The sequence below is a fragment of the Aythya marila genome, assembly GCF_965140915.1.
Source record: "Aythya marila genome assembly, chromosome: 15".
In the NCBI taxonomy this organism is placed as follows: domain Eukaryota; kingdom Metazoa; phylum Chordata; class Aves; order Anseriformes; family Anatidae; genus Aythya; species Aythya marila.
The window spans coordinates 13,404,646-13,430,491 of NC_139056.1; the positions used below are offsets into that span (position 1 = coordinate 13,404,646).

At 37.0% G+C, this 25,846-nt stretch overlaps 1 protein-coding gene across 2 annotated transcripts in view; it reads left to right on the forward strand.

Annotated features, from left to right (window-relative positions):
* The window catches only part of SDK1 (sidekick cell adhesion molecule 1), a 396,992-nt gene that overhangs the window by 112,684 nt on the left and 258,462 nt on the right, over positions 1-25,846 (forward strand). For both annotated transcript variants that reach the window (XM_082772472.1, XM_082772473.1), the window contains exons 3-4: positions 4,792-4,898; positions 9,840-9,987. In XM_082772472.1, coding sequence (XP_082628598.1) covers positions 4,792-4,898; positions 9,840-9,987 — 255 coding nt within the window. The remainder of the gene's footprint in view (positions 1-4,791; positions 4,899-9,839; positions 9,988-25,846) is intronic.

Sequence of the window (25,846 nt, forward strand, 5' to 3'; positions counted from 1 at the left end):
AAAAAAGGTTTGTCATTTTGTTTGCTACTCTAGAAACCTTGCTTCTCTACCTTGTAGACCAAGTACAGCATGCTGAAAGCAGGGCAAGCATTGGCTAAATGTTACATATGTTATGCTACTCCTCCTTGTAGAGAACTAACCTCAATGGGATTATTATTTTTAGCAAGATAAAAAAAAGAGCGTGGTCTATCTTCAACTCTGTATGCAACTTTCAGTTTCACTTCTGATAAAGCGTAGGTCTTCTAGTTTAAGAAACGTTTCTTTTGTGATTATGCACTTTGTTCCCTGGACCTCACTGACTCCTTCCTCATTCCTCAGCACATCCCATCAGGTAGGAGAAAAAGCACACTGTGGCTAATCTGAGCTACGTTTTTGTTGATAGGCAGCAGATGGCTGGCCAAACATCAAAGTGTGAAACAGCCAAGTTTTGTCTGCCTTTTCCTGAGCGGGAGCATTAACTGGGCCTCCCCTATGCAACTGCTTATTTCCATAATCTTGTAGAAATCTAATATTTATGCAGCTTCTGTGCATCTTTCAAATTTTGTTGGAATTAGCTAGTGAATTCAGAAGTTGTAAGGGGCAGGTATGTGACAGAACCCTGGTAACAACACTTGTCATTAGTAAAGCAAGCCAAATACTGCATATAAGCAATATAATTACTAAAAGTAGGGAAACGTTGTGTTCCACAACTATAAAAAGAAATTTAAGTATAGATTAGTACAAGAATATGGATAATGGTAAAAAGTTCCATATCATTACATGAGGTAGTCCATAATTAATTTTTTAACTAACATTGCATTACAATTTTGAAAATTTATTTTATATATTATTTACATTTACAGAACAGTAGCAAAGAATCCCTTAAACAGCATTTTAAAATGTTTGGGGGACATTTAGCACATAAAATACTGAGCAACCATTTCCAACAAAATGTACATTTCTATCTGAACTTCCCTAAAAAGTCAAGACTAGATTTAGATGAGAACACAGTCCTGAATAATGGCATCAATTAATGGTTGCTGTTTTCAAGCCTTGGGATATGCTGATACCTCAAAATAAGCCACATACATGCAATGGGGTGGTGTTCAATTTACAGAAAAGATTTGTGAATACTTCTTAGAAAACCAACAAAATCTCTAATAGCCCAATTAATCACAGTGTTTGAACATCATTTGGGATAAATGCCACTGTTGTTTTGATCAACAATAGCGGAGTCCATTGCAGTTCCTTGGTAGAAGGAGCTGACAACAGCTCTTCTCCTTGTAAAGTGCTGAGAAAGTAACAGAAAGAAACTGTGTAGGAGGGCGAGACACACAATCATGGGGTGATAACAAAAAGCAAAGGCTAGAACTTGAGCTTTGTTGCTGTGCTAGTCCGAGAGACGCACATTTCATGATAGTAGAAAAAATATGAATAATCATGTATGACATTTTGAAACTTAGATCAGTCTTGTGGTTCTCATTATGTAAATGCACATCTCTAATCAAGATCCAAAATTTTTAATGTAACTGTGCATTGCAGTATATGTTAGTGTATTGGATCACCTTTCCTAAGCTGTCTGTATACAGATCTGAATACAGTGCTCTGTTTCTTGTCATTGGATTTTGCACCAGGTGAACATGAGGTTCATGCTACAAGCTATTCATTTTCTGTTTATGTTCTCTTTTCCATTTGTAATTAAAACATCTGCTATAGAGGTGACTAAAAAGATGGTAAACTACTAATTTCCAAAAATAAATAGCATTGTCAAAAAATACTAATTTAGATATTGCAACCCCAGGAGTAATTTGTAGTTCATCACCACAACCAGAGAATAGCCAAACAGGGTTTTGATTCTGTGGCCGTGCAAAGATTTTAAGGTTCCAAGAAAGTGTACATGGCATAGGTGCATTAGGAAGAATTAAAGCAAAGAACAAATATGCTTAGACATAAAAATTCCAGTTGCAAAAGTTGAACTTTGACCCCATAATAGTTTGTTCTGCAGCTCTTAGGTAAATACTCTGTTTAAATGCATGAATCTTTCCTGTGTAAGTGACTTCTGCTACAAGTTGAATCATCGATCAAAGATTTTCAGTAATTGATATTACTTAGTGTGTCTTAGTTAAAGTAATGTCTATATTGTAATAGGCTGGAAATATCCAAAGCTTATTATAACACACCAAGTGAGTAAAGAACTAATTGGAGTCTTTGCATTTTAACATTGGTGACCCTGAATGAACAGCTTTTCTTTGTAAACGATGCTGATTATGCACATAGCCTGGCTTTTATAGTGACTGTGCATGCACTAGTTTCTATTAAGAATTTATAAAACAACCTTATATGTTTGTTGTGATCTGAGATGCATGTAATGAAAACAAATCAATATTGCTGACTGAAGTAGCAATTTTAGTTGTGTCTATAATTTAAGGGTGTTCAAAGTTCAGGCAGTGACTTTCTTCCAGTTTTTTTCCTTAGGAATTAAGTTCTGGACTGAAGACATCTTCCTTAGTTGCTGTTGTGGCCCGAGGATATTAATTAAATTGAGCTTAAGAAACCAATGTTATGTCTAAGCAGTAGTGCACTTCCTTTGCAAACTACTTAAAAGTATCTGACCGGCATCAAATTTGTATGCCTGTTCATTCAGCATTCTTCCCCCTCTTATCTCAGACAAGAGCCATGCACCAGCCAAACCTTTTTTATGTCCTTTTACTTCTTTCCTTAGAGGTCACACTACTTTCCTCCTCCTTGCTTCTTACCTTTTACAACACCCTTCCAAAATATTTTTCAACCTCTTGCCCTTTTTTTTCTTTGACAGTCTGCACATATCCCATTGTACAATTACACAGAAAAAAAAAAAAAAGAAATAAAAGAAATAATCCAATTTCCAAGACCATATTCCAGCGAGTGCCCATTTGCTTGCCTTACCTGCACGGCGCTGGCTGGTGGGTGCACTGGGCTTCAGCAGGTTTGGGCTGTGCTGAAATTGGCAGCACAGATGGGATTTTTACCGTAAGCTCCTAAAAGTGTTCATGCTAAAAGATTTTTCTTTAGGCTATGTATTAAGAATGTTTCCTGCTTGAAACATTAATAAGTCACAAAAGAAAACCAGTGTAAGATACTTCTGATCTAATTGAGTTGTTTTGTCCTAATAGCAGAAAAATGAACTCTGCGTTGTCTTGGTGCAGAGGAATAGCAAAGAAAGAAGCCTTTAGTTTTGGCTCTATTTAATAGATAAACAGAAAAATAAATGCTAGCCAAGTACAATACCAAGTCTTTATGGGAGGAAGAAAAGCTTGTAAAGCTGTAAACTGTGGTAAAATTAAATATTACGAAGAACCGTCGATATTTGTCAGAATCTTCAAATATTATTTTTTGGCTAGCGATGCTTTGCAGCAGTCATCTGCCTGGCAGAGAAGCAAATGAATCTGGAAGAAATTTAGGAAGCCTTCTGTTGTGTTTATTTCTGTCCTATGCCCTGTTTTTTCACCTGTTTTGTGTTTCTTATGTCACACTTGTCAGATGAGGTAACATGGAACATGGCTAATTCAGTTATGTATACTCACTGGACAGCAAGTATTTGTGTCTGATTGTCTGGCTTGCTGCTCCCTAACAGAGCACTGGTTTGAGTCTTCCTTCTCTTCCCAATACAAATTGCTGTAATCAGTAAAGAAAATTTGCTGGTTGCTCCAAAGCAGGTCAGGAGGAGTCAGCTTAGGAAGGCGTGCAGGCAGACGACACAATTGCCTATAATTGCTCCTAGGGAGCCAGGGTTTTCTAGGTATCACCTTGGTGAAATTTGTTGGGCTCTGTTTTTATTTGCCATTTTAGGTTGTCTGACCTATTTGCTACAATGTCTTTGATTGTAATTATAATGCAGTGATTATAGACTTCACTTATCACTTAAAGTAGATTTCTTGTATATCCTTTGTTTTTATGCTGTCTGATCCTTTTCACATATTAGCTCTGTATGTGGGTGTCTATAGTATGTGCGAGTATGGGAAGAGATCCTTTCTTTTAGTGGAATTAAATTTCAAAGATTAAAATTCAGCAGTATTATTTCCCCTTATCTTTTCATAAAGACTTTCATTAATCCTACCATAATATCTCCAGAAGGTGACCAGGGGGAATATGTGCTTTGATTAATATTTGTTTAATGCAGGATTATCTATATTATTCATGTGTTTTATTCACATTAAAACTGTGTCTATCAGCTCATTTTCATGTTAGGTAATCAGATATAGTTGAATGAGGAAGGTAAGCATTAGCAGAATAAGTGACTTTTTAAGGATACTGAAGGGCAAAACAAATACAATGTACAGGGTAACATGTCTTTTCCAGTGCTCTTCTGAGTTCTGCTGGTCACACAGCATAGTAAAAAGCTATTTTCATTGGAGAGCTTTGATATTTTTGTGAGTTTTTTTGCTGCCTCCATTTAGGTGGCAGTCTTCTTGTACCACCTCTAAATAAAATACCAGGCATTCTTTGCCTTATGAATGAGGGCAGAGGAATCTAAGCAAAACATTTAAGTTTATATTTTAAGAAAAATTGTGGAGACTAATTAGTACTTACCAAATGTAGTTCTTAAGACAGGGTTTTTTAATGCATATTAAAAAAAGTATCTTTAATTTGATACAATACAGATAATATTGTGGCCATAGACGAGAGACTATGTGACTACTATTCATAAGATAAAATACAGTATGTCTTTGAGACAATGTGTAAAGTATTAAAGGAGCAATAAGAAATGCCACAGAAAGTAGCATTGATCGACAGGTAAGAAGAGTGTTGTAATTCTGCACTTCCGTCTTGCAGGTACATCATCCCAGTTTTGCAGAGGTCCGATGCTGGCTTTTATCAATGCGTTGTACGAAACAGGATGGGGGCGTTGCTGCAAAGAAGATCTGAAGTTCAAGTGGCATGTAAGTTTGGATGTTATTCGGTCATGCATTAGCTAACTGACTCTGTGGGTAAAACACAATGTTCTAATTATATTTGCTAGTTCAAAAATATATTGGATATAAAATTAATTTTTAAAATTACTATATTTACAAGAAGTTTCACATTCACTGTAGATATCTTCTGGGAAACAAACAGAAAATTATGCAATATTAATTCTTTAGAGGGAGACTTAAACTCTTCCACACAATCAAAATGAGATGATGTGGAGATGGCTGTAGGATGAGTGAAAAATCTTGTCTTTCTCTAATATGCAGGGATTAACAAAGTCTATATAGCACAAAATAATCAAAAACAAAAGCCTGGCAGACAGGAGAGGATATCTGAAAGAAAACAGTGTGGTGGACAGACAGCTCTATGAAGATTTCAGATTATAACTTTTATGATAGAAAAGTACAGGTTTCGTAGCCAAAACCATGCTAACCAAACATTAAAGTCTGTTCCCCAAGCAGACTTATTATTTCATTACTTATTGGAAACAGTAATCATAAAATTCAGCCTTAGTCTTTTAAAACAAATAAATTGAGAGACAGTTTTCTATCCTGGATGTTAGCAATCTGATACATGGGATCAAATTTCTCATCCTCTGTATCAATAAATGAAAATTCAGTGGTAGTAAATGTCTTGACAAAGTGGAGTTTAGTTAAATTGAATTATGAGAAAAAAGTTCCAAGGAGCTGATGCAAGTTATTAACTCTGTCATGAGGGAAGTTGCATGGAATTTTCTGTGCTTGAAAGTAAAAACAGTTTTAAGTTGGTACTATGTAAGTTTTGGTGTCGTTCACTAACTTACTGTATTGCAGTAAATTACTGATATTACAGATATAGTCACATAATTTGATGTTTGATCTCTCAGTGGTATTGTTTCAGAGATACTAATATAAAAATTCTCTGCTGTCAGAATGGGATTTTCCTCCTCTGCCGTCTCCCACCCCTAATGCCCTTGCTGCATGCTCTTCTTTTAGTGATCTTGTCTGACATGTGTCAGACCCTTGGAGATAATTCTCAGAATATTTTTATGCTTTAGCGGATTGTATCAGGTCACAGAGGATCTAGTGAAAGCTGGTACAAGTGAGGCAGCTGTGAATGGGGTGGGGGGCTCCAACAGGGAAGATGGAGCAAGAAGGGAGCAGTGGGGAAAGATGGATCAAGAAGGAAAAGGGAAGGTGAGTGTGAGACGCTTTTCTTTCTATCACAGACTGCCATTAGATTAGCCTGAAAGCCTCAGGAGGTGCATCCACAGGTGTGGTTTCAGGGAGCAAAAAATCTGGCACCAGTACTGGAGAAATGTCCTCATTTTCTCCTCCTCCTTCCCACTAATTCTTCCCACTCTTGTACCGCAGTGTAGTGCATTATCCCTTTAGGCTGAGCTGGAAAGCTTGTTTGTGCAGCTGTAGACTTGAGAAACTTCTCCAATACTTGGGAAAATAAAAATTGTAGGGTTTGTTAAAATTGTTCATTCTTGTCCCCCCCATCTGGTTCCCCACACAGCTGTACCACGGTTGTAGTGGCGGAGCAGAGGGAGCAATTCTTGAGGAAGTGCTTGTGGGAGTGATGGGGAGGAGGCGGCACAGGAATAGTTTACCTTGATACTGCTCAAGAATTTTGTCTTCTGAAAAGACAGCTTTATTCCCTTCTGAATGAGGAAAAAGTGTTCAGTCAAGTGCTTTATTTCTCCAGGCTTTTATTTTCATTTTTGTGTGTGTGTGTGTATTTGGTGGTTCTTGAGAGAAAGAAGTGTAATAGTTTATTTTTCAGTTTTCAAATTCCACCCTCCCTCCCCCCATTTAATATGTAGTTCTGCAGTGGGAACAAGGCTAAAAAGCTGTCTCTTAAGACTTCTCTCTGTGAGTTAAGCAGCTTATTTATTTATTTATTTGCACTGATAAAGCCATTGAGACAAAGCAAAGCAGATTTTGTGTGACCTGGGAGATCTTTGGTCTTGATCCTATAGTGACCTATATTGCTTCTGTTGTGAAACTTCTCAGTCAGACTTGCGCTTTATTCGCATGGATTCCAGTGTTCTACCAGCTTTAAACATCCTTTCTCCTATACCCAGAGTAGCTACTGACACTATGTGATTGTGTTTTAACATTTTCAATCTAAATTAATTGTTTTAAGGTATATAGGAATAATAAATTACCTGATATTTTACCAAATTTTATTTTGTTATTTCTGAAAACATACTGGAAAGTAGCATTAGAAGAGGTCACTCAAGTCAGCTTATCCGCTTATCAAGAGTTACAAGGAACTATGTATTAGATGTTTAACTCAGAAAGGTTTACAGGAAATGAACAATTTTTTGCCACTGGCTACAAAATGCTGTCGTGGTTCCGCTCGAGTGGGCAGCCGAGCTCCACCACAGCCGCTCTCTCACTCCCCCTCCTCAAAGAGGAATGGGGAGAAAATATGTGAAAAGGGCTCAAGGATTGAGATAAGGACGAGAAAATCACGCAATAATTATTGTAACGGGCAAAACAGACTCGGCATAAGGAGATAGTAAGATTTATTGCCTACAACTAACAAGCGAGAGAAGTGAGAAAACAAAGGAAAAAAAAAAACCAAAAGCACCTTCCCCCCCCCATCCACCCTCTTCCACCTCCTCCCCCCGAGCGGCGCAGGGGAACGGGGAATGGGGGTTATGGTCAGTCTACAGCACTTCTTCTCTGCCGCTCCTTCTCGGTCACTCTCGTCCCCTGTGCTGTGGGGTCCCACCCACGGGATGCAGTCCTTGATGAACTGATCCGGCGTGGGCTTCCCACAGGCAGCAGCTCTTCCAGAACTGCTCCAGATACGGGTCCGTACCACGGGGTCCATCCCTCAGGAGAAAACTGCTCCAACCTGGCTCCCCTACGGGCAGCAGCTCCTGCCAGATCACCTGCTCCTGCGTGGGCTCCTCTCCACGGGCTACAGGTCCGGCCCGGAATCTGCTCCGGCAGGGGTCTTCCACAGGCGGCAGCCTCCGTCGGTGCAGGGCCATCTGCTCCACCGTGGTCTCCTCCACGGGCTGCAGCGTGGAACCCTGCTCCACCGTGGTACTCCATGGGCTGCAGGGGGACAGCCTGCTTCACCATGGTCCTCACCACAGGCCGCAGGGGACTTCTGCTCCGGCGCCTGGAGCACCTCTCCCCCTCCTTCTACACTGACCTTGGTGCAAGGCTGTTCTCTCACTCCCTTGACTCTCCCGGCTGCTGTGTGGCGCAGCGTTTTTTCCCTGTCTTAAATATGCTCTCACAGAGGCGCAAAACAACATCGCTTATTGGCTCGGATCTGGAAAACAATGGGGCCCTTCCCAAACATGGGGCAGCTTCTAGATCTTTCTCACAGAAACCACCCCTATGGCTCCCTGCTACCAAAACCTTGCCACGTAAACCCACTACAAATGCTCACTGATACACTTTAAGAAACTTAAGATCTCTAGTGGAAAATTGTAAGGCACCAGAATAAGCTGGATTGAGAAAGATCTGAGGTATTTTCCCTGTCCTCTGTATCTGAAGTAGCAGGGAACTTGTTAAATAGTTTTTAAAATGTTCTTAATGCATGCTAATGTATGACTTAACTGAATGGGAACAGGTATGTGTGTGAAAATTGCTGAGTAAATCTTAGTTACAGAATGGGCTTAAAACTCTTGGATTGTGAAGACTAAAATAACTATGACAGGGAAGTTAATTAGATCCACCTACGTGGTTTGAAACTTCAAGTAGCTGATATGATTACAGTTGTAAGAAATAAGGAGCAACAGAGGAATACGGTGATGTTTATGTCTGAATAAATAACGTGAAAATCAGAAAGATAATTAAAGCTGTAAAATACCATGTGTTTTTAATTCCTGGTTTTGTTCCATCTCTTCTAATCTCCTTTAATCCACAGACCTGATAGTGTACTTCCATGTTTCCATGTCCCTTGCATCTCTCTGCCCCAGAGAGCCTGTAAAGAACCCCATGGCCTCTAAAAACAAAACAAAAGAATTCAGTGGCAGAAACCAGAATAGTCATGTGTATTGGTTTCTTGGTTTAAAGCAAATTAAAATGCATAGAAGTTCTTTGGAGGGTGAATAAGTAGGAGCCTACAGCCCTGCTCATTTTAATGGATAGAAATAAGATACAAAAAGCAAAAGAAACCCAAGGAAAAAAAATGTTCACTGAATTTTTAACAAGGACTCCATAGATACATGAACTTGTCTGTGAAATGAAACCTTCAGCAACAGGAGTTCTGCAATTGTTGTTTTCTTTCTTCCATTAATATTTTTGCTAAAAGCTGCTGTTGAATACTACTGATGCTTTTGTAAATGTCAAAGACCTATTTGAATCATAGTATAGTGCCAGAAGAACTAATTGCTACCAACATGACTATAAACTTGTTATTTTGATATGCACGTGGGTATAATGGCTTACTCAGATCTGGCTATTCATTCATTTGACTACAGGTGATGCAGCTGCTTATTTGTGTAGAATAGAAGGAAAGATGCTATGATAAAAATATTTAGTGAACAGAAATTCATCAAATTACACGTACCAATTGTGTTTCCTTGCATTGCATAGGAATTGATTTTATATACCACAAGGACTTATTAAAAACAATAATAAAACCAGCAAAAACTGCATTAATATGTCACTTTTCGTTAAAAACACTTTGGTATTTGAAAAGAACGCTGTTGTCATTCTGTACTGCTGACTGATGCACTTCTTGCATGCGCTAGCAACACTTGGCTTTGCCTTATGCCTTACTGCTCACCCAAATCCGTGTTAATTAACATTGTCTCATGATATGTCATGTAATATTGACTAATTTTAGCAATGTCAATGACTATTGTAAAGCAGAATTATTTCTTTTTCTGGCCACTGAAATGAAACGGGGAGTGAGACAAGAACTTCCAGGACTCAATGTAATTTTTGTCTTTACAGACATGGGAAACTTCATGGACACAAACCAGAGAAAAACAGTGACTGAAGGGCAAGCTGCTGTTCTGAATTTCCTGCACATCCTCAGCTATCCAAGACCACAAGTGACATGGTTTAGAGACGGGCACAAGATTATACCAAGCAGCAGAATGTAAGTCAATTTAAAGCTCAAAAAACTCCACCCTACAATATGATTAATTACCTTTGATAACACAACTTACATTTAAAGTAAGCTAATTAAGGTTTAAAGAGAATAAAGTAGCCTCGTTCATACTAAGTTTGAGATAAATTACTATTTTAAGACCATCTCTGAACTTCCTAAGCAGTTTGACAAAATAATTCATGTGGTTTTAATGGTCCTGGTGCAGCATAAGGGAGCAGATATGTTGAATGCCTGCATTTCCTTCATACTATTCATTTCCGTGATACATTTTGGAAAAGTAAATGCTCATCTCTTGATTATATTTACTTCAGTGGACTAAATGAATACTTAGATTTTTCTTTTTTGATGGGTCTGATTTTCTCACATGGACTTATGCTCAATACTGTTTCCCTCACCATGCAAATCTTATTTTTCCTCGTGTTTTTAGCTTACAATGAAAGTTTATTTTTGACTAATTAGCAGCTCACCCAGTAATGGCAGAAGATCACTGTGATTAGTTGTTATCTCAAGATGTGCTTGTTTATCATTTTCTGAAATGGATGTAAGGCCATTCTGTGTTTTAACCTTAAACTGATTTAAAGACTGCGGAGGCTAGCTGTAAAATTTAAAAAATGTTTATATATAAAATATATTTATATAAATATATAGATATATATCTTGTCAAATTTGTTAGGGAATGCCAAGAATGTTGGTGGTTATTTCATCTTTGCAGTGTGTTTTCATGTGTTCCAAGTTTCAAGACATGCTAGCAAGTGATGGTTATGGGATCTTAGGAAGCTGCAGAAAGGCTGCTGAGTCTTCAGACTTTATACTAGAGAGGGAAAACTCTTGTTGGATTTTAATTTTATTAATCCGTACTGCATATTTTACTGCTGCTCATGTTCATTTTGTAAATGCAAAAGCTGGTATTACAGACTCTTTGAAACTGTTAAAATTGGTATTGCAAGGCTGTGAAGCAAATGTGTAATAATTTATGAGTAGTTTAATAGTAATTTGATGGGAAACAAGCTGGAAGCTGAAACAATGGGTTTCTGGGCAATCTCTTGAAGAGAGTGAAGTGACAAATCCTGAGTTATTAACCATTAAGAACCTACTTCTTGCACTCCTGCTGCATGACAAATTTTCTTTTCTCAATGCTAAGAATACACAATTAAAAAAATAATTGCAGATAGTGAAAAAGCCTTGTTGTCCAGGTATCAGGCAGTTTCTTGGAAACAATTGCTGGGGAACAGAACAGAGTGACCTAGACAAGCATGTAGCGTCTGAAAATGAGTTTCAGTTAGGTTCTCTTACAGTTTGGGAAAATTACAAGTAGAGATGTGTTTCATATATTTCTTAATTTTCAATTCTTATTTTCATATGTTATGCTTTACTCTTACTCCTTGTCTGTTGGGATTTTTAGGGTAAAATCACTTTTAATTCATAGCACTGCATTAACGTTTATGAAAGGGAGAACTGGAGAACTGTAAAATTCTGTTTTATAATAGGGGTGGAATATAACCAGTTTTTTCAACATATATTTTATTTACCTGGTCAGAAATTTCATCTGAAAGGAATTTCCCACCACAGATGTGGTGGCTGTCTAGGAAATTGGGAAATTGAGTGTTTTTTTTTTTTGCTTTTGTTTTTTAGAAGTACACATGCTGAAAGTGTAAACCTCCTTGGAAATTTAATGTATCTCATACAATAAGCCTTTTAAGTTCATAAGTTCAGGAAATGACAGGTTTATGGTACTCACACTAATCACTTGCGCACTCTGTGTGCAGTAGGTCTGCTGCTCCGTCAAAGTATTAGAAAAATTGTAGGGCACCCATTCACACATTGCTGCCTGTGAAATTCTGGAAGTAAATATGGCAGCCCTAAAAAATACTTGAAACGCAAGACACACAGGGGATGTGCATAAAAAGTGAGAAATGTAAAAATAGCCTTTCTTACCATAACTGTTATTCTCCTCTGTGGAGGAGATTGTGCATTTCAAGTCATGTTTTCTGTACGCTAGGAGGTGTATCAATTTAACTCATCTGTTTAGTAGGTGATCCAGTGAGACTGATGCATCTATCTAACAGGATCAACCGCTAAACGGATCAGTTAAATTGATGCAACCACCTTGTAGAGATGCTCTTTAAACTGGTTAAAAGTCCCTTATATTGCTAAATCAATATAAAGCTTTTTTAATCGTCTTAAGCTTATGATGATTTAGCCGAATCAGTCAGCTAGTCATTCAGCTATAATAATGATTTCCAAGTGACACCACAGTAGTGCATGCAGACTGAGGACATAAACAGTGCTGAAGACAAGGATAGAAGAGGTGGTTATGGTACACAATAATTTCTTGTAAGTGCCTGTTGAATGCAAAGTTGGCATTGTCCCATTTTTTTTACTTGTAGCGAATTCTAAGAAAACTGTTCATTCATATAGTTCCTCGAGTTAACTTTTACTTACACAGAAGTCTTAAGGACTACTGTCCCTGTTGGACTGAATTAATTTCATAGATGTGGAAAGAGACACAGGCAATGCGCTGACTTTTCTCATGAGGTGAGAAATATGAAACATCAAAAGTGAGGAGTAGTTTTGGAAAAAAGGAAAAAGGTGTCTTGAGCTGTTTCAAGGAATGTCATTTAATTGGCTCTGCAGCAAGGTTTACATAGCAGTTTTAAAGTAGTAAATACTGATGTCATTCTCTTACTGTTTACTGCTATTTAGGACATTTAGGGGAGGACTTTTGCCACCTCTTCAGTGTTCCCATAGTACTGTATTTCTAGGGAGCTAAGACAACAAAGTGTATTGCTGAGTTGTCACAAAATTCTGGTATTGTTGTATGTATTATTTTGGAGATGCTTTACAAATATATTAAATTAGACTCTTGTACTTTGGGGTTTCTAATATTATTTGTATGCCTTAATACAGTTGCTAGCTCTAATGAATTCTGATGACCAGATGGAACAGACCTGTAATTTCCTGTTTCTCCTACTGGTCATTAACCTGGAAAGTACCAACTGTTTAGAATGAGAATGGGAGAATTGATTCAGTGGATAGCTTTGGCTTCACAGCCTTTTATGAAGGAAAAGTCAGAATGGCAATTTTACTCTGAGCCAGCATAGATACGATATTGCTGGGAGAAAGTTTCATTTTGAGACATGGGCTTTTCTTTCTTTTTTTTTTTTTTTTCCCCAAACTGCATATTCTATTTAACTTAACTAGCAGCATAATTCATGGCAGAAATTTGTAGCAAATAACTGTATTAGTTCCTACCTCACTGTTGTTTATGCCATAATATTTGTCAAAGACCCAACATAAGAATAATGGGTGTTATTTTTTTTATATAACCTTTCTAATGACAAGTTCCTCCTAAATGAGTGGGCATGTGAAACTAACAAATCTCTTTATAATATATGAATGTGAAGCAAATGGCCTGCATATACTCAGGGGGTTGTTGATATAGTTTCTGACTTAGGGCCAGTAACATATCTGCAGCAGAGCTAGCGTGATATGATGGCATGTATTTAAAAATTTAACTTCTAGGATTTTCTTCCCCCACTTAGTGCAGTGTGCATATATATATTCATTTTGGCTTTTGTGCATTATCCTTCGCAAAGTCTCAATTCAATATTTTAAAGGCATGTTCCTAGATCATCAGTAGGAATCTGCGGACATGCTAGAAAAGTATGAAATGGGGAATCAGAGAGAGAAGACAAGAAGTTCAGTAGCAGGAGAAAGTAAGCAAGGAGAGGAATTAGGTTCTGGGATGTTTTTTTTTATAGTTAAATTATGTGAAATTTTTCATTGGAGCTTTAGAAGTTGCTTCATATTACACCTTGACAGATTAATGTTTTCCAGATACACAAGTAGACTAATGTGGAATAACAACTGTGCTGTTATCCAGGGACTTGACTGATGGGATGATTCCACTTATTTCCCCTCACATCCTACAGAAAACAATAACCTCTCTAAAGGTAACTCTATCAAAAGAAATTGCTACTCTGAGTTGTCACGTCTTCAGCATACCTTGCCTGGGTGTACTTCATCAGGCAGATGAGCAAGAGTTCAAAGCAGAGAGCATTTCACTTTCTTTACATGAGGCATCTATGCCTTGAAGAGGCACACAGGATGGTAGTACTGTCCAGGTCTACAATTGCCTTTCAGTTGAAATTGTGAGGAATTAAATCCTTAGTATTCTTAGGTGTGTTTTTTGTTTGTTTTTACACTTTTTTCTAAGTGAAGGACTTTTTCACTGAAAAAGTTCACTCGAGCAGTCATTTCATTTATTCTCGATTTCTTCTTTAAGAAGAAAACTTGTACTATAAGGACATTTTTGCTATCTTCAGTAACTTTCTAGAGTGAAACTTTTTCCCCCCTAGCAAGCTATGGATAGATGAATATTAACTCTTTTGCTAGTGGAATTCTGTCTGTTGCAAATTAGGGAAGTTGTTTTTTGTCATGTAAAATCAGTTTTGGGGTGTCCTTTTTAGCTGGGTGGATGTTTGCCACCCAGTTAATTGTAAATGGATCAAAACACTTCACAAATGCACTACTTCATCCTGCCAGACAGTGAAGATGAATTGCATTGCCTTTAGATATACATTAATATCTTTTTTTTTTTTTTTTTTTTTTTTTTTTCCAGTAGGAACAATTAATTATGCATTTGAATGTGTGTGGTCATTACTAGCTCTTACAGAGACTAAATGTGCTGACAGATTGTGCAACAAAAATATGTTAGGCACAAGCAGTACTCAAATATGACTTGCTTTGGTTTTGGGCACTCATAATACCTTGCAACTAAGCAAAGCTGGTACAGATTTTCTAGCCATTTGTTAAGGTAAAATGGCACATACATTAATGACAGTCTAACAAAGAATAGTAGCTATAGCTGAACAGACTTGAAAAATGAGAAAGAACAAAGTATCTGGGAGTAATATATTTGATTTTGGGTTGATATTAGCATTAGATTAACTTTTGGATGATAACAGCTCACTTAATGCTTCATGTATACATTTTTCACTTTAAAACAAACACCACTTCATTTTATATGAGCAGTTCTAGAGCCAACAATGCATTTCTCTGCAAATACTAGCCTGTCATACAACTTACGTTAGTTGCACATAATTACTTTTCACATACACCAGATAATACTTTAATTAAAATTCTGATGATTAGCATTAACGAACAATAAATTCAGAGACTGTCAACTCTGCTGTGTATTAGCTGACTAATAATTTAAAGAATAAAGTTTGCAGATCTCTCCAGTCTGCTAACGTGTTATGAAGTGGCACCTCTCAACAGTAAGAGGCATGACAAGAAAACTGAGTCGCTTTCATCTATCTCTACCTTTTACATGCTCCACATTAATTTTCAAGTCAACTTCTAAGTACCTGAGAAAGAAGAATATATGGTAGAATTAAATTACTCCCTGTAACTGAAATACATTACTATTCTGTTATTAATTTTTAAGTAAACTTTTGCATTGAATGATTCAAATTTAAAGGAACAAGCAGCACAAGAAATCATCTCACACAATTTTACTGCTATGCCCAGGACTTGCAGGCATACAAAAGACTGTAGGGAAACCTCCCTACATCTTCTCAGTTACTAAGTTGGATTCCTGGGTGCTGTCAGTGGACTGTTTTGAGTATTATTGTCTACTGTGTTCAGTAGAGGGAAAACATTAACACCTCAGTTAACAACAAATCCCAGGATTATTTTCTAAAGCTGTTTGACTTGTCTAGATTCAACCTCGCTGTTTTTCCTCTCTGCTCAAAGTTTGCCACTGGCTTTAAATATGTGTTTTAATTATTAATTTATTCAGACCTCTTAACTTTTAGGATGAAACTTCTAGTTGGTTAGGTGAAGGGAGTTGTATTTGTGGACCATGTGTGCTGAATTCATGGTGTGTAGGAGGGACACAGCCCATCACAGCAAGAAAGAGAGACAGTAGAAGAAAAAAATGCTGCAAAACCATGCCTCTTTGAAGGGCTCATTTGAAAGCAAATTGTTCCCAAGAGAGAAATTCTGAGGAGGTGCAACGCACATTTTGGGATTTGACCAATATTTTTCATTATGAATTTGGACCATAAAACATGGAGTTTTATATATATATATATATATATATATATATATATATATATATATAAAATATTTATTTATTTATGAATCAGGGGAAGTTGCTGCTATTACACCAGCACTGCAAAACCCGTGCTTTTGAGAGTTGATGCTTGGAACTATTACTGTTTTAATGGGCCTCAGCTGCTCTTGGTATCTCTCAGTGCAATCTTCAACAGCTGTAAATATCAGTGAAACTTTAAAGATAGCTAAGAGAAAAATCTGACTACTAGATACTGCTTTTTCCAAGATAATTACATTTAAAGAATAAAATCATTTTTGTGTGTGTGTGTCACTACGCTTATTAATCATAGATTTAGAATTTGTAAAACAACAGGGAATGGATGGAAGTGTCACTAGAAAGAAACCTTTTTGCTCTAAGTATGATTTAGTTATCACTGCTTGCAGTGAGATATTGATTTATGACTCTGTTGCTTTCTGGAGACAAATGTACTTGGAAAAAAAACTGTGGACTATGAGCAAAGTGTTAATAGCATCACCCTCTGAAAGGAACTTGCACTATTTTTCTAAAAATCATATCTGATCTAGACATGGATAGATACGAAGACTCACTGTCATTGTACTTTGGGGCTCACTCCTTCCGCCTGCTACATTTCCAGAACTAATTATACTATTAGGAACAAATCACTAATAAAATTCCTTAAGAGCTGACGTGCTTTTGTGGGAAAACATTTTTTTTTCTATCTTTGAACTACCCTATCTTCAAACTGAAATATTTTTATGTGCAGACAAGATAAGACCTTTTAGAAGTGTTGCAATCATTTCTAAGAGCAAATATGCCAGATAGAGCTCTTGTTTTATGCTTAACAAATAGCAATTATTTACAAATCCCTATGAACAATTTATTTCCTATGACCCCTCACATATCTGTATCTTTATGGAAATAGATGCAAAATGCTAGTGACTTATCAAGTATAGCAGCAGGTAATGTCTTATGTTTACCAATTAGCTTTTATTAATCAAAACTGACTGAAGTAAAATGTATCTGTCAGTACTTTGGCTGTTTACTACAAGGGATTATTAATTTTCTTTCTATGCAGAGAAACAAATACTGTCTTTCCTCATGATTCTGCTGGGTTTTTATATGATGGGTGAGGGTGTTAAGACATACGTTTGTAATTTTATAATATGAATTTATGTAGAACCATCTTAAAAGCCTATCGTTTTGGCAGATTTATTTTCACATTGAAAACTTGTGTGATTCAGGAGGAGGGAAAAAAAAGCAGAACTTTGCACACTGGGGATGTGTTGCGGTTTTTGTGGTTGATTTGCATCAAGTCTAGTTTGTTAACAGTATTCAACTTGATTTAAAGAATTTGGTACAGGGAAGCAAATGTGAAGCAGACCTTACATTAATTAACGCTACAGAGAAGGAAAGAAGTTGGCAGCCTGCCTATGGCTTATCTCTGATCCGTAGTTGTGAGTGGAATCTTTAGCTGTTTTCTGTCTGGCCTTCATCTAACAGATTCCAAATGAATTTAAATAGATTGTAAATGCCCTGTCTGAGCTTTCACGAGCCTATCTGATCTGTATGAGAAGGGTGATTTTTAGCTCTGGTGAAACTTTCTAAAGGCATCTCGCAATTAAAAGAGAAAAAACAGTCAAACTGCCAGTTTTCATACAGAATTTGTCTGCTGCACATTAGCACTACCCTTTATTTGTTTATATGTCTGTGGCTATTTATATGTGTTAGCCAGATCTGTTGCTATAGATGTCAGGACCAATTCCAGACATAGACAAAAGGCATCTGGCTGCTGAGTGACCACAGGCATTGCTTGCTCACCTTCGTGCTCTTTGCCTTCCCCTCCAAAATCCAGCCACTAGCCAGATCAGCCTAATTGTCATCACAGCAGTGGCAAGGGGTTGGGATGAGAGGGAGATGTCCATGCCTCTCCACCCCTTCTGCTGGTACGTGCTGTCAGCACGTACGTGCAGCCATGAAGAAAAGCAGCTGGGTCAAGGCAAGTGTGAAGTCTGCGGGGACTGGGTGGGATGGATGTGGGTTGTGTGGTGTCCAACCCTGATGGAGAGAAGGCAAGGCAGAGAGGAACCTGGCCAGGGGAAGGGTTCCAAACACTACAAGAGGGAGAGATTTCTGCTGTGCCCTCCTAGACACTGCTCCCCTTCAGCCATACCCTTCTGTTGCTGGTAGAGCTGAATGTGGCCCACGTTTCGTCTGTGTGGTTGGGGATCTGTAGGCTTGGAACCAAGAGTGATTGAACAACAAATGTATAGGTTAAAAAGCAAGAGAGGAAACATCTTAGGTTATGGATTCAGTATTGGCACGTTGTGGCATTTTTTCTGTTATATGTTCCTGGCTATGTGAATTCTCAAACCAGAGATATAAAGGAGACTTTATTTGGGGAAAGCATTGAGGGTAAGATCTGTGCAAAGCCTTTTTATGTTTTTTTTTTTTTTTTTTTTTTTTTTTCTGCAAAACGCCAAAAGCTATTCACTTTTTAAAATAGAGTTTTGCTAGATTTTGCTCAATAATTTTTCAAGAAACTGCATTTGTTGTTGTCCTTCAGCAACCAATACTGTTTGCAAGAATTTTAACAACTCTGTTGCTGTCTGCCAGCTGCCTTGTGTTCTTGTTCCTACTCCCAGTGTAATACTTCTTCACTGGAAGAAGAGTGCAATACTTTTATAATAATCACTAGTTCGAATCACTGATTATTTTAAAACATCAAAACTCATTTTTGGCAATCCGTCATCTGTTTCCATGGGAACTGAAACTGGCCTTAGCAGCAGCAAGAAGCAGAGTTTATTGGGATACTTATAAATTTCAATGGCTGTTGTTCTACAGCTGCATTTTATGTTTACCCAACATATACTGCAGCAAGAAGCCCATAATACGCTTTTAAATTTCTATGTACATTTTATTTTAATTTTTATTCACGTTTTTCACAACTTAACAAAAATGTTGTAATGAAGGAGAGAGAAAATGTCAATAATCTCCAACATGTGCAGTCAATATTGGGTGTTTCCATCAAAGTCGAATTGCAGGCATTCCTATTCTTTTATTAGGACTATGACAAAAGAGAATGGAAAAATGTCCTGCCTTGAGGGGGCAACATATAGGCAGAGGGTCCCACATTCAGGTGTCAGGTACACGTTGTTCCTTGGTAATCTTATCCCTCTGTCCTATGTCTGGAGTGTGCAGAGGCTAGTGTAGCTCCACCAGTTCTCAGTTCTTGCTTCACAGAATCACAGAATCACCTAGGTTGGAAAAGACCTCAAGATCATCGAGTCCAACCTCTGACCTAACACTAACAAGTCCTCCACTAAACCATATTGCTAAGTTCAACATCTAAACGTCTTTTAAAGACCTCCAGGGATGGCAACTCCACCACTTCGCTGGGCAGCCCATTCCAATGCTTAACCATCCTTTCGGTAAAGTTTTTCCTAATATCCAACCTAAACCTCCTCTGGCACAACTTTAGCCCGTTCCCCGTCGTCCTGTTGCCAGGCACATGGGAGAATAGACCAATCCCCACCTCAGTACAACCTCCTTTAATGTACCTATAGAGAGCCATAAGGTCTTCTAAGACCTTCTAAGGCTTCTGTATGGGGTCTGTGCTTTCACAGGAGCTTATCTTAGATTTTTAGAATTTACTGTTACTACCATAACAACTTCCTAAACTAAATATATGCCCTCGCATCTGTGTATTGGTTTTATCAATAACTTATTCATATTTATTGTCATTCACATATTTGTATAATTATAAACAAATCAAGCTATATTTTCAAAGAGATGAATTTATCTACTTTTGCATTCATACGTAAAGTTAAAAATAAAATAAAAGTGATGTAATAAGGAGGAGGATAAATACCTGGTGTGTATTGTCTAAGTGTTACAGCAAGATTATGTACAAAGAATATTGTGCAACCATTTTAGTGGGTCCTAGATTTTGTATGAACTGGATACAACTCTAGTTTCAACAGCATTATCTGAGGAGTAAATTTGTTTTTAAGAAAATTTTTAGCAGCAAAATTGAAAATATCTTAAAGGCATTGTGTAAATAGGCCTTTATCGTATGTTGATAATTTAAAATTTCAGTACAAAGAAATAAGCTAATACGTCACTGATAATTTAATAAAGCCAGGGAGTTAGCAAAATCTCCTTGCTTCAGTGAAATAAAGAGAAGTGACAGGTTAACGTTTTAATGCCTGATAGCTTTTAATCCATAACTGTCAGTGTTGATTCCACTAAATAAAAAAAGTTTATGGGGCTGAAGGTTCACTAATCAGGATTCATAAAGGTAAAATTTCAGTTGTCATCCTCTCATCCTCTTGCCCCTTTGAGAAGCCACTTTTATTCAGGAAAAAATTCCAGAATGGAAAAGAAATACCAAGCATGAAGTGAGAAAAAAATAATTTGTAAAACATACCTTACTTTCTCTCATGAAACCTACTGAGGTAGTCTTGGATGAGTTAAGAACCTCACTATCAATCCTTTTTTATTCATTTTTTTCATTTATTTAAGAAAAAAATATTTAATTGGTTGGAAAATTATGGATTGTGAAGCACCTTTTTGAATTCTCTTTTTACTCACTAGAAGTTAGTAAATGAATTGTGGGGTCTCAGAATTCTGTCATCAGCTCTGAAGTCTGCTGTACCAAATGGGATATTCACTTAAACTGGTCTTAAAAAATCTGTTACTGGTAGGGGTAATGTAATGATATTTGAAGTAAAATATGTATGTTCATTGAATGCAATACATATTTTTCTTTTGATATGGATACCTTAGTATGAGGTAGCACAGGCAGATTGTTTTATACCAAAAGCAAAAATGATGTATTGTTTAACACCTTGTTTTGTATATAGCATGAGTAATACACAGAGCATATGCATGACGTACATTTGTCAAATGGTATGACAGCAGGTCTAAGTCACCCAGCTAGATGCCAGATAATTTGCTAATAGTTCAAATCTTTAATTCCCTAATATTTCATTTATCCCTGTGAAAATGACTTAATAATAAAACTTTTGTTTGTGTAACATCAAAGGACTTTTCAAAGGGTTGCTTTTTTTTTTTTTTTTTTTTTTCCTTAATATCATACCTTAAAAAAAATAATCCACTGGGTCTTTACTCACATGCAAATGTTGAGTATCTTCTTTTATTAAACTGCAGGAGGGATTTACCAGAATTACGATAAGGACTCTGAAAGTGTGCTCAATAAATGCTAATGTAAAATCTAGTATTTTAATAGGTTTCTTAAATTTACATTTTTAAGTATGGTACTCTGAGTTTTGAAGATTTGGGCTCTCATTTTGACACTCTGTTCCAGCAGTTTTCTACTCTTTGAATACAGTCATGCTTTATAGAAGTTCTTTGTATTTGTTTCATCTTGTGACTATCAGAGATGATTGCACACTGTGTTAATACTAGCTGTAAAGGGGAAGGGAGGGTGTGTAGGGCAGGGCTATGCGGAGGCTGAAGTATGTTCGGGTGGGGAAATCCTTAGAACAGTGAAGTATTTCCTCCCTAGGCCATGCCGTGCCTCACAATAACAACAAGGTGCTTCATTGCACTGCACAGATAAGTAAAGAACAGGGGTCTTCTGAGTCACTCACCTCTGTAGTAGCAGGGGCATTTTAACTTAGGTGAAAGCAGTGAGAAGGATCAGCAAGGAGAATAAAAATGGAAACCTTTCTAGAATAGCTTAAAATAGAACAAACTGGAAGAGCAGCTGTAGTTGCCCATGAATTCCTGTCAGTATTGTTCTGAGCCATTTTGGTATATGAATAACTCACATTATTCTTTCAAAACCCCCGTAGTGCTTTACATTAGTTAGCACTTGTTTTTTCAACCTTCCCTGTTCAATTGTAGCCTTCTCTAGTCATGAATAAGTAAATTTGCTTTGTCCTTTGCGTTTTTGCCATATCACAATTCATAATTCAACATCAGCCAATTATAGAAACATTAAGATTGTTCAGAATCAACTCTGCGTCTTAGTTATCTCCTTGGCAATTGGAGCAGGATTTGTGGCATTAGAAAGGCTATATGGAGTACAATATTTGGATAATAAAAGATATAATGTATTGGTTACTTTTTCTGACTTGTAACAGTGATATGTTCAGCAGAATTAAACGTGCGTTTGCACTCGATGTTTGGAATATTGCTGCTCCTGAAATCAAATGCTCTAGCTGCAGGTAACTACCTCTTTCTCTCTTGGACCATTCTATCTTACTGTTAACATTTATTTTTACAAGAGCTAAAACAGTGGTAAAGGTAATGAAACCTCATGCTTCAGGGCATAAGCTAACACTTACACATATGCTTCACGTATCCTGAGGATTAATTAGTTACTATGCGCACAGCATTGAAAACATAAGCAATTGTGAAGTTATGCCAAGTACTGATACAGGCTGATCATCTGTGAACTTAGGAGTTACTTTCATCTGTGCACAGATGAATACTGTACAAGAAAAGAACATTAGGGTGTTTTTTTAATAATTTGTTTCTCACTGATCAGTTGTCCTGTAAGAATAACATGCTACATTTAGTATGTTAAGACCTGATGAGTTTGCTCGTTGTGGCACTTGAAGTACCACTCTGGCTATGTCCACGTTAGATCATAGCATTCTTATGAACTCCAAAAAGCACCTTTAACTGCTTTATATTCACACCTAAAATAAGTCAGAAATATTTAGTAGTCCAGAGCTTTGGCTCTGGCCCTTCAGAGTTTGTTCTTGCAAGGGAGAGATTCATCGGAAGATCAAAAGGAGGGTTTATATTAGTAATAGTGGAATATATACATAGGGTATTAACAGGCTTTCACAGGCAAAGCTTTGAATAGTTGTGGTAAATTGGTGGTAGGAAGTCAAAACCACCCAGTTTTCTCCCTGTGCATATTCAAATAAAGGTTGTTCTCAATATAAGTAGTAAAGACAGAACAAGAAACAAAGCGCTGCAAAATTTTTCAGGGGTGTTAACCTTTACTGAAATCAGAGGAAGGTGGACTTTTTTTAAAAACGGTTTTATTTTCCTCCTTAGAAGGTGTATATAACCTAGCTTTCTAAATCAGTCTGTGTGTATTTGCACTTAAACAAAGGCATCCATATGAAATTTCCACTCTAAATTATTTTTAATTAGTAAGTAGTTCAGAATTATATTTGTAATTACAAATTAGCATCAAATTTTAAGTATATTGAAACAAGCTTTTCTCTGTAAAGCTTGTTTTCACTGAGACTGAAATGGTTGATTCTTGCAGTGCATGTTGTGCTTGTTTGTTTTATTTTTCCTGGAACTGTTTGCTGTCATTTGTAAACAAGAGAGATCAGTCTGTTATTTACTGAGATTGAGTAAAAACACAGCGTATTATTCAGTTAGAAGACACAGTACACAGAGTAAGCAGATCAGGAAAATGTATTTCAGTGCCAGCTTCATTAAGTTGATAATCATCTCAATATATTCCCTTACAACTTCAACAATTAGTAGCCATAGTTTTCTTTTCATAATTATCTTTAATCAACGGTGCAAAAAATCCCTAAGCCAAATTCCATGGTAATTGGAAGCTTCCAGAAAAATGTTCTCACGTGTGCAGCATCGCTGTGTAGAACACTGCGGTAAGAATCACGGGACCAAAATCTGCTGGTTGGTTTGGGATTTTGGATGATGGAATTCAACATGGGTGATATAACAACAGCTCATCTCAGAGGAAATGCACCTTAATTTGTCATCAACCATATGTTTATTCAAAATATATTCTTGTTTCCAGATACTGCAGCAGTGGGATGTGGCCACATGCTGAGAGTATCGATGGCTTTGGAGATTGGTGTTTTGAGTTTAGTATTCTGTGACTGTGCTCATCTTCCCTGGCAAGACTATGAAGGGTTGTTTCTGTTCTTGAAAAGCAGTTAGTCTATTATTAACTTGGCTCACATGCTAACTTTTATGCTGGGGTTTCATCTTTAGCTTCTGCAATTTTAGTCTAAGCTTATGGAGGCATTTCTCATGAATCTTTTTCAGATTTTTCAACAAGAGATTAAAAAACATAAACAAAAAGCATGAAGTTTATTTACAGAGTATGGGAATAAATGAGACCATAGTGGAATCATAATAGAAGCAATGCTCACTGAATTTCCCCTGAAGTGGAAAACAGTGAGAAAAACTGTAGCTGGGGCTCACCCGTGTCGGTCTCCTCCGTGGCTCCCCCAGATGCATGTGGCCACAGCCATTCCCCTGTCATAGCCAGCAGTCCCGCGGCTGCCAGCAGCCCTGGCACTTCCACTGAGGGTCCTCCATTCATTTAGGGTCCTCCACTATAGGAAGATAATGAGAAACTTGCACTCGATTAAGGTATTAAATAAGTGAAACAGGCAGAAAGGAAGGGAGTAAGAAATTCCAAAGGAGCAGTGCTATCATTCTAATCTGATGGTTAGGTGACCTCAAGCATTTTCAGCTCTCAAATTTTCTTGGGACTTCATCAGTAGGTAAAACATAGATTTAAAACAAAACATTCTTCTACCTTGCTCACACTTCTTAAAACATCTTAAGATTTTTATTTTTTTTTAATCTCTCAGAGTGCATGTAAATTAGACACTTGTGGAAGATGCGTATAAAACCCTTTATTTACAATACAAAGACAATACAAAGAAAAGAGTAAAGACATGGAACGATATTGTGAGCACACTGAATATCTTTTGAAACTTAGTGAAACAATACCTATATTCGTGAAAAGGTCCCTTTTTATGAGAAAAAAAATGTAATTTGTTTTCCAGAAAATTACATATGGAAATATTTTTTACTATCCTGTTTCTGTCTATCATATTTGTAGTTTTATTCTGAACACATGTAATGATATCTTCTGGTGATGCTTAAGAAGAGAATACTGTGTCACTGGAGTAGTGACTAGAGATGAGACAGCCTAATAAATATTGCTGGAAGAGTTACTGACTGCTGTCTAAAATATGGCATGTTAATGCCAGTTTTATATCTCATGGGGAAGTCTTCTAGCTTTGTAGTTGTAACGTTAAACATCTCGCCTTGTGTTGAGGAATCTGGACATTTTTAATGACAACTTACATATATACTTGTTTGAGAAGCAAAATTCACTAGTCCAAAGCTTCTGTTCACTGCGTGCCTGTCTAGAGAAGAGGAAGAACCTTCTGTTTCCTTTTCTTTATTGTAGAGGGTCTCATAATTGAATATAAAAAAAATTCAAAGGTGCCTACACTTGTATATACATATTAGGCTGATTCAAATAGAGTAGATAAACCCTAGATACTGCAGTGTTCAGTCTGGATGGAAGCTATGTGAAATTCTTTCTTTGAACATAGCTCTTCAAGGTGCATTATTATTTTTAGCTGACTTTTATCAATTTTAAATTTATGCAAGATGAAATGTTTATGTGAGATAAAATGTACAGCATGTTTTGTAATATGTCATAAAATTCATCGAGCATCATCTGGACTGATTCACACCCAGTATGAAATATAATGATAGAACTTCTCTTTTGCAATTTCTTGTGTTTCTGATCATGTCTTTTAATTCGCTCTTTTTAATATATTAGACAGGTTTTTCTCACTGTGGTGAGCCGAAAGGCTTACAGATATACAAGAAGCTTCTGTATTTTCCTGTACTCCCTGCTGCTTTGTGTATTCTGTCAGTGGCATATTCACTTAATTATATGACAGGCAGTAACTGCTCTCTGAGGGAGCAAAAACAACTGTTGAATTCACTTTTAAATTATATCATACTGCTCTGTTCGAAACCTCTTTTAAA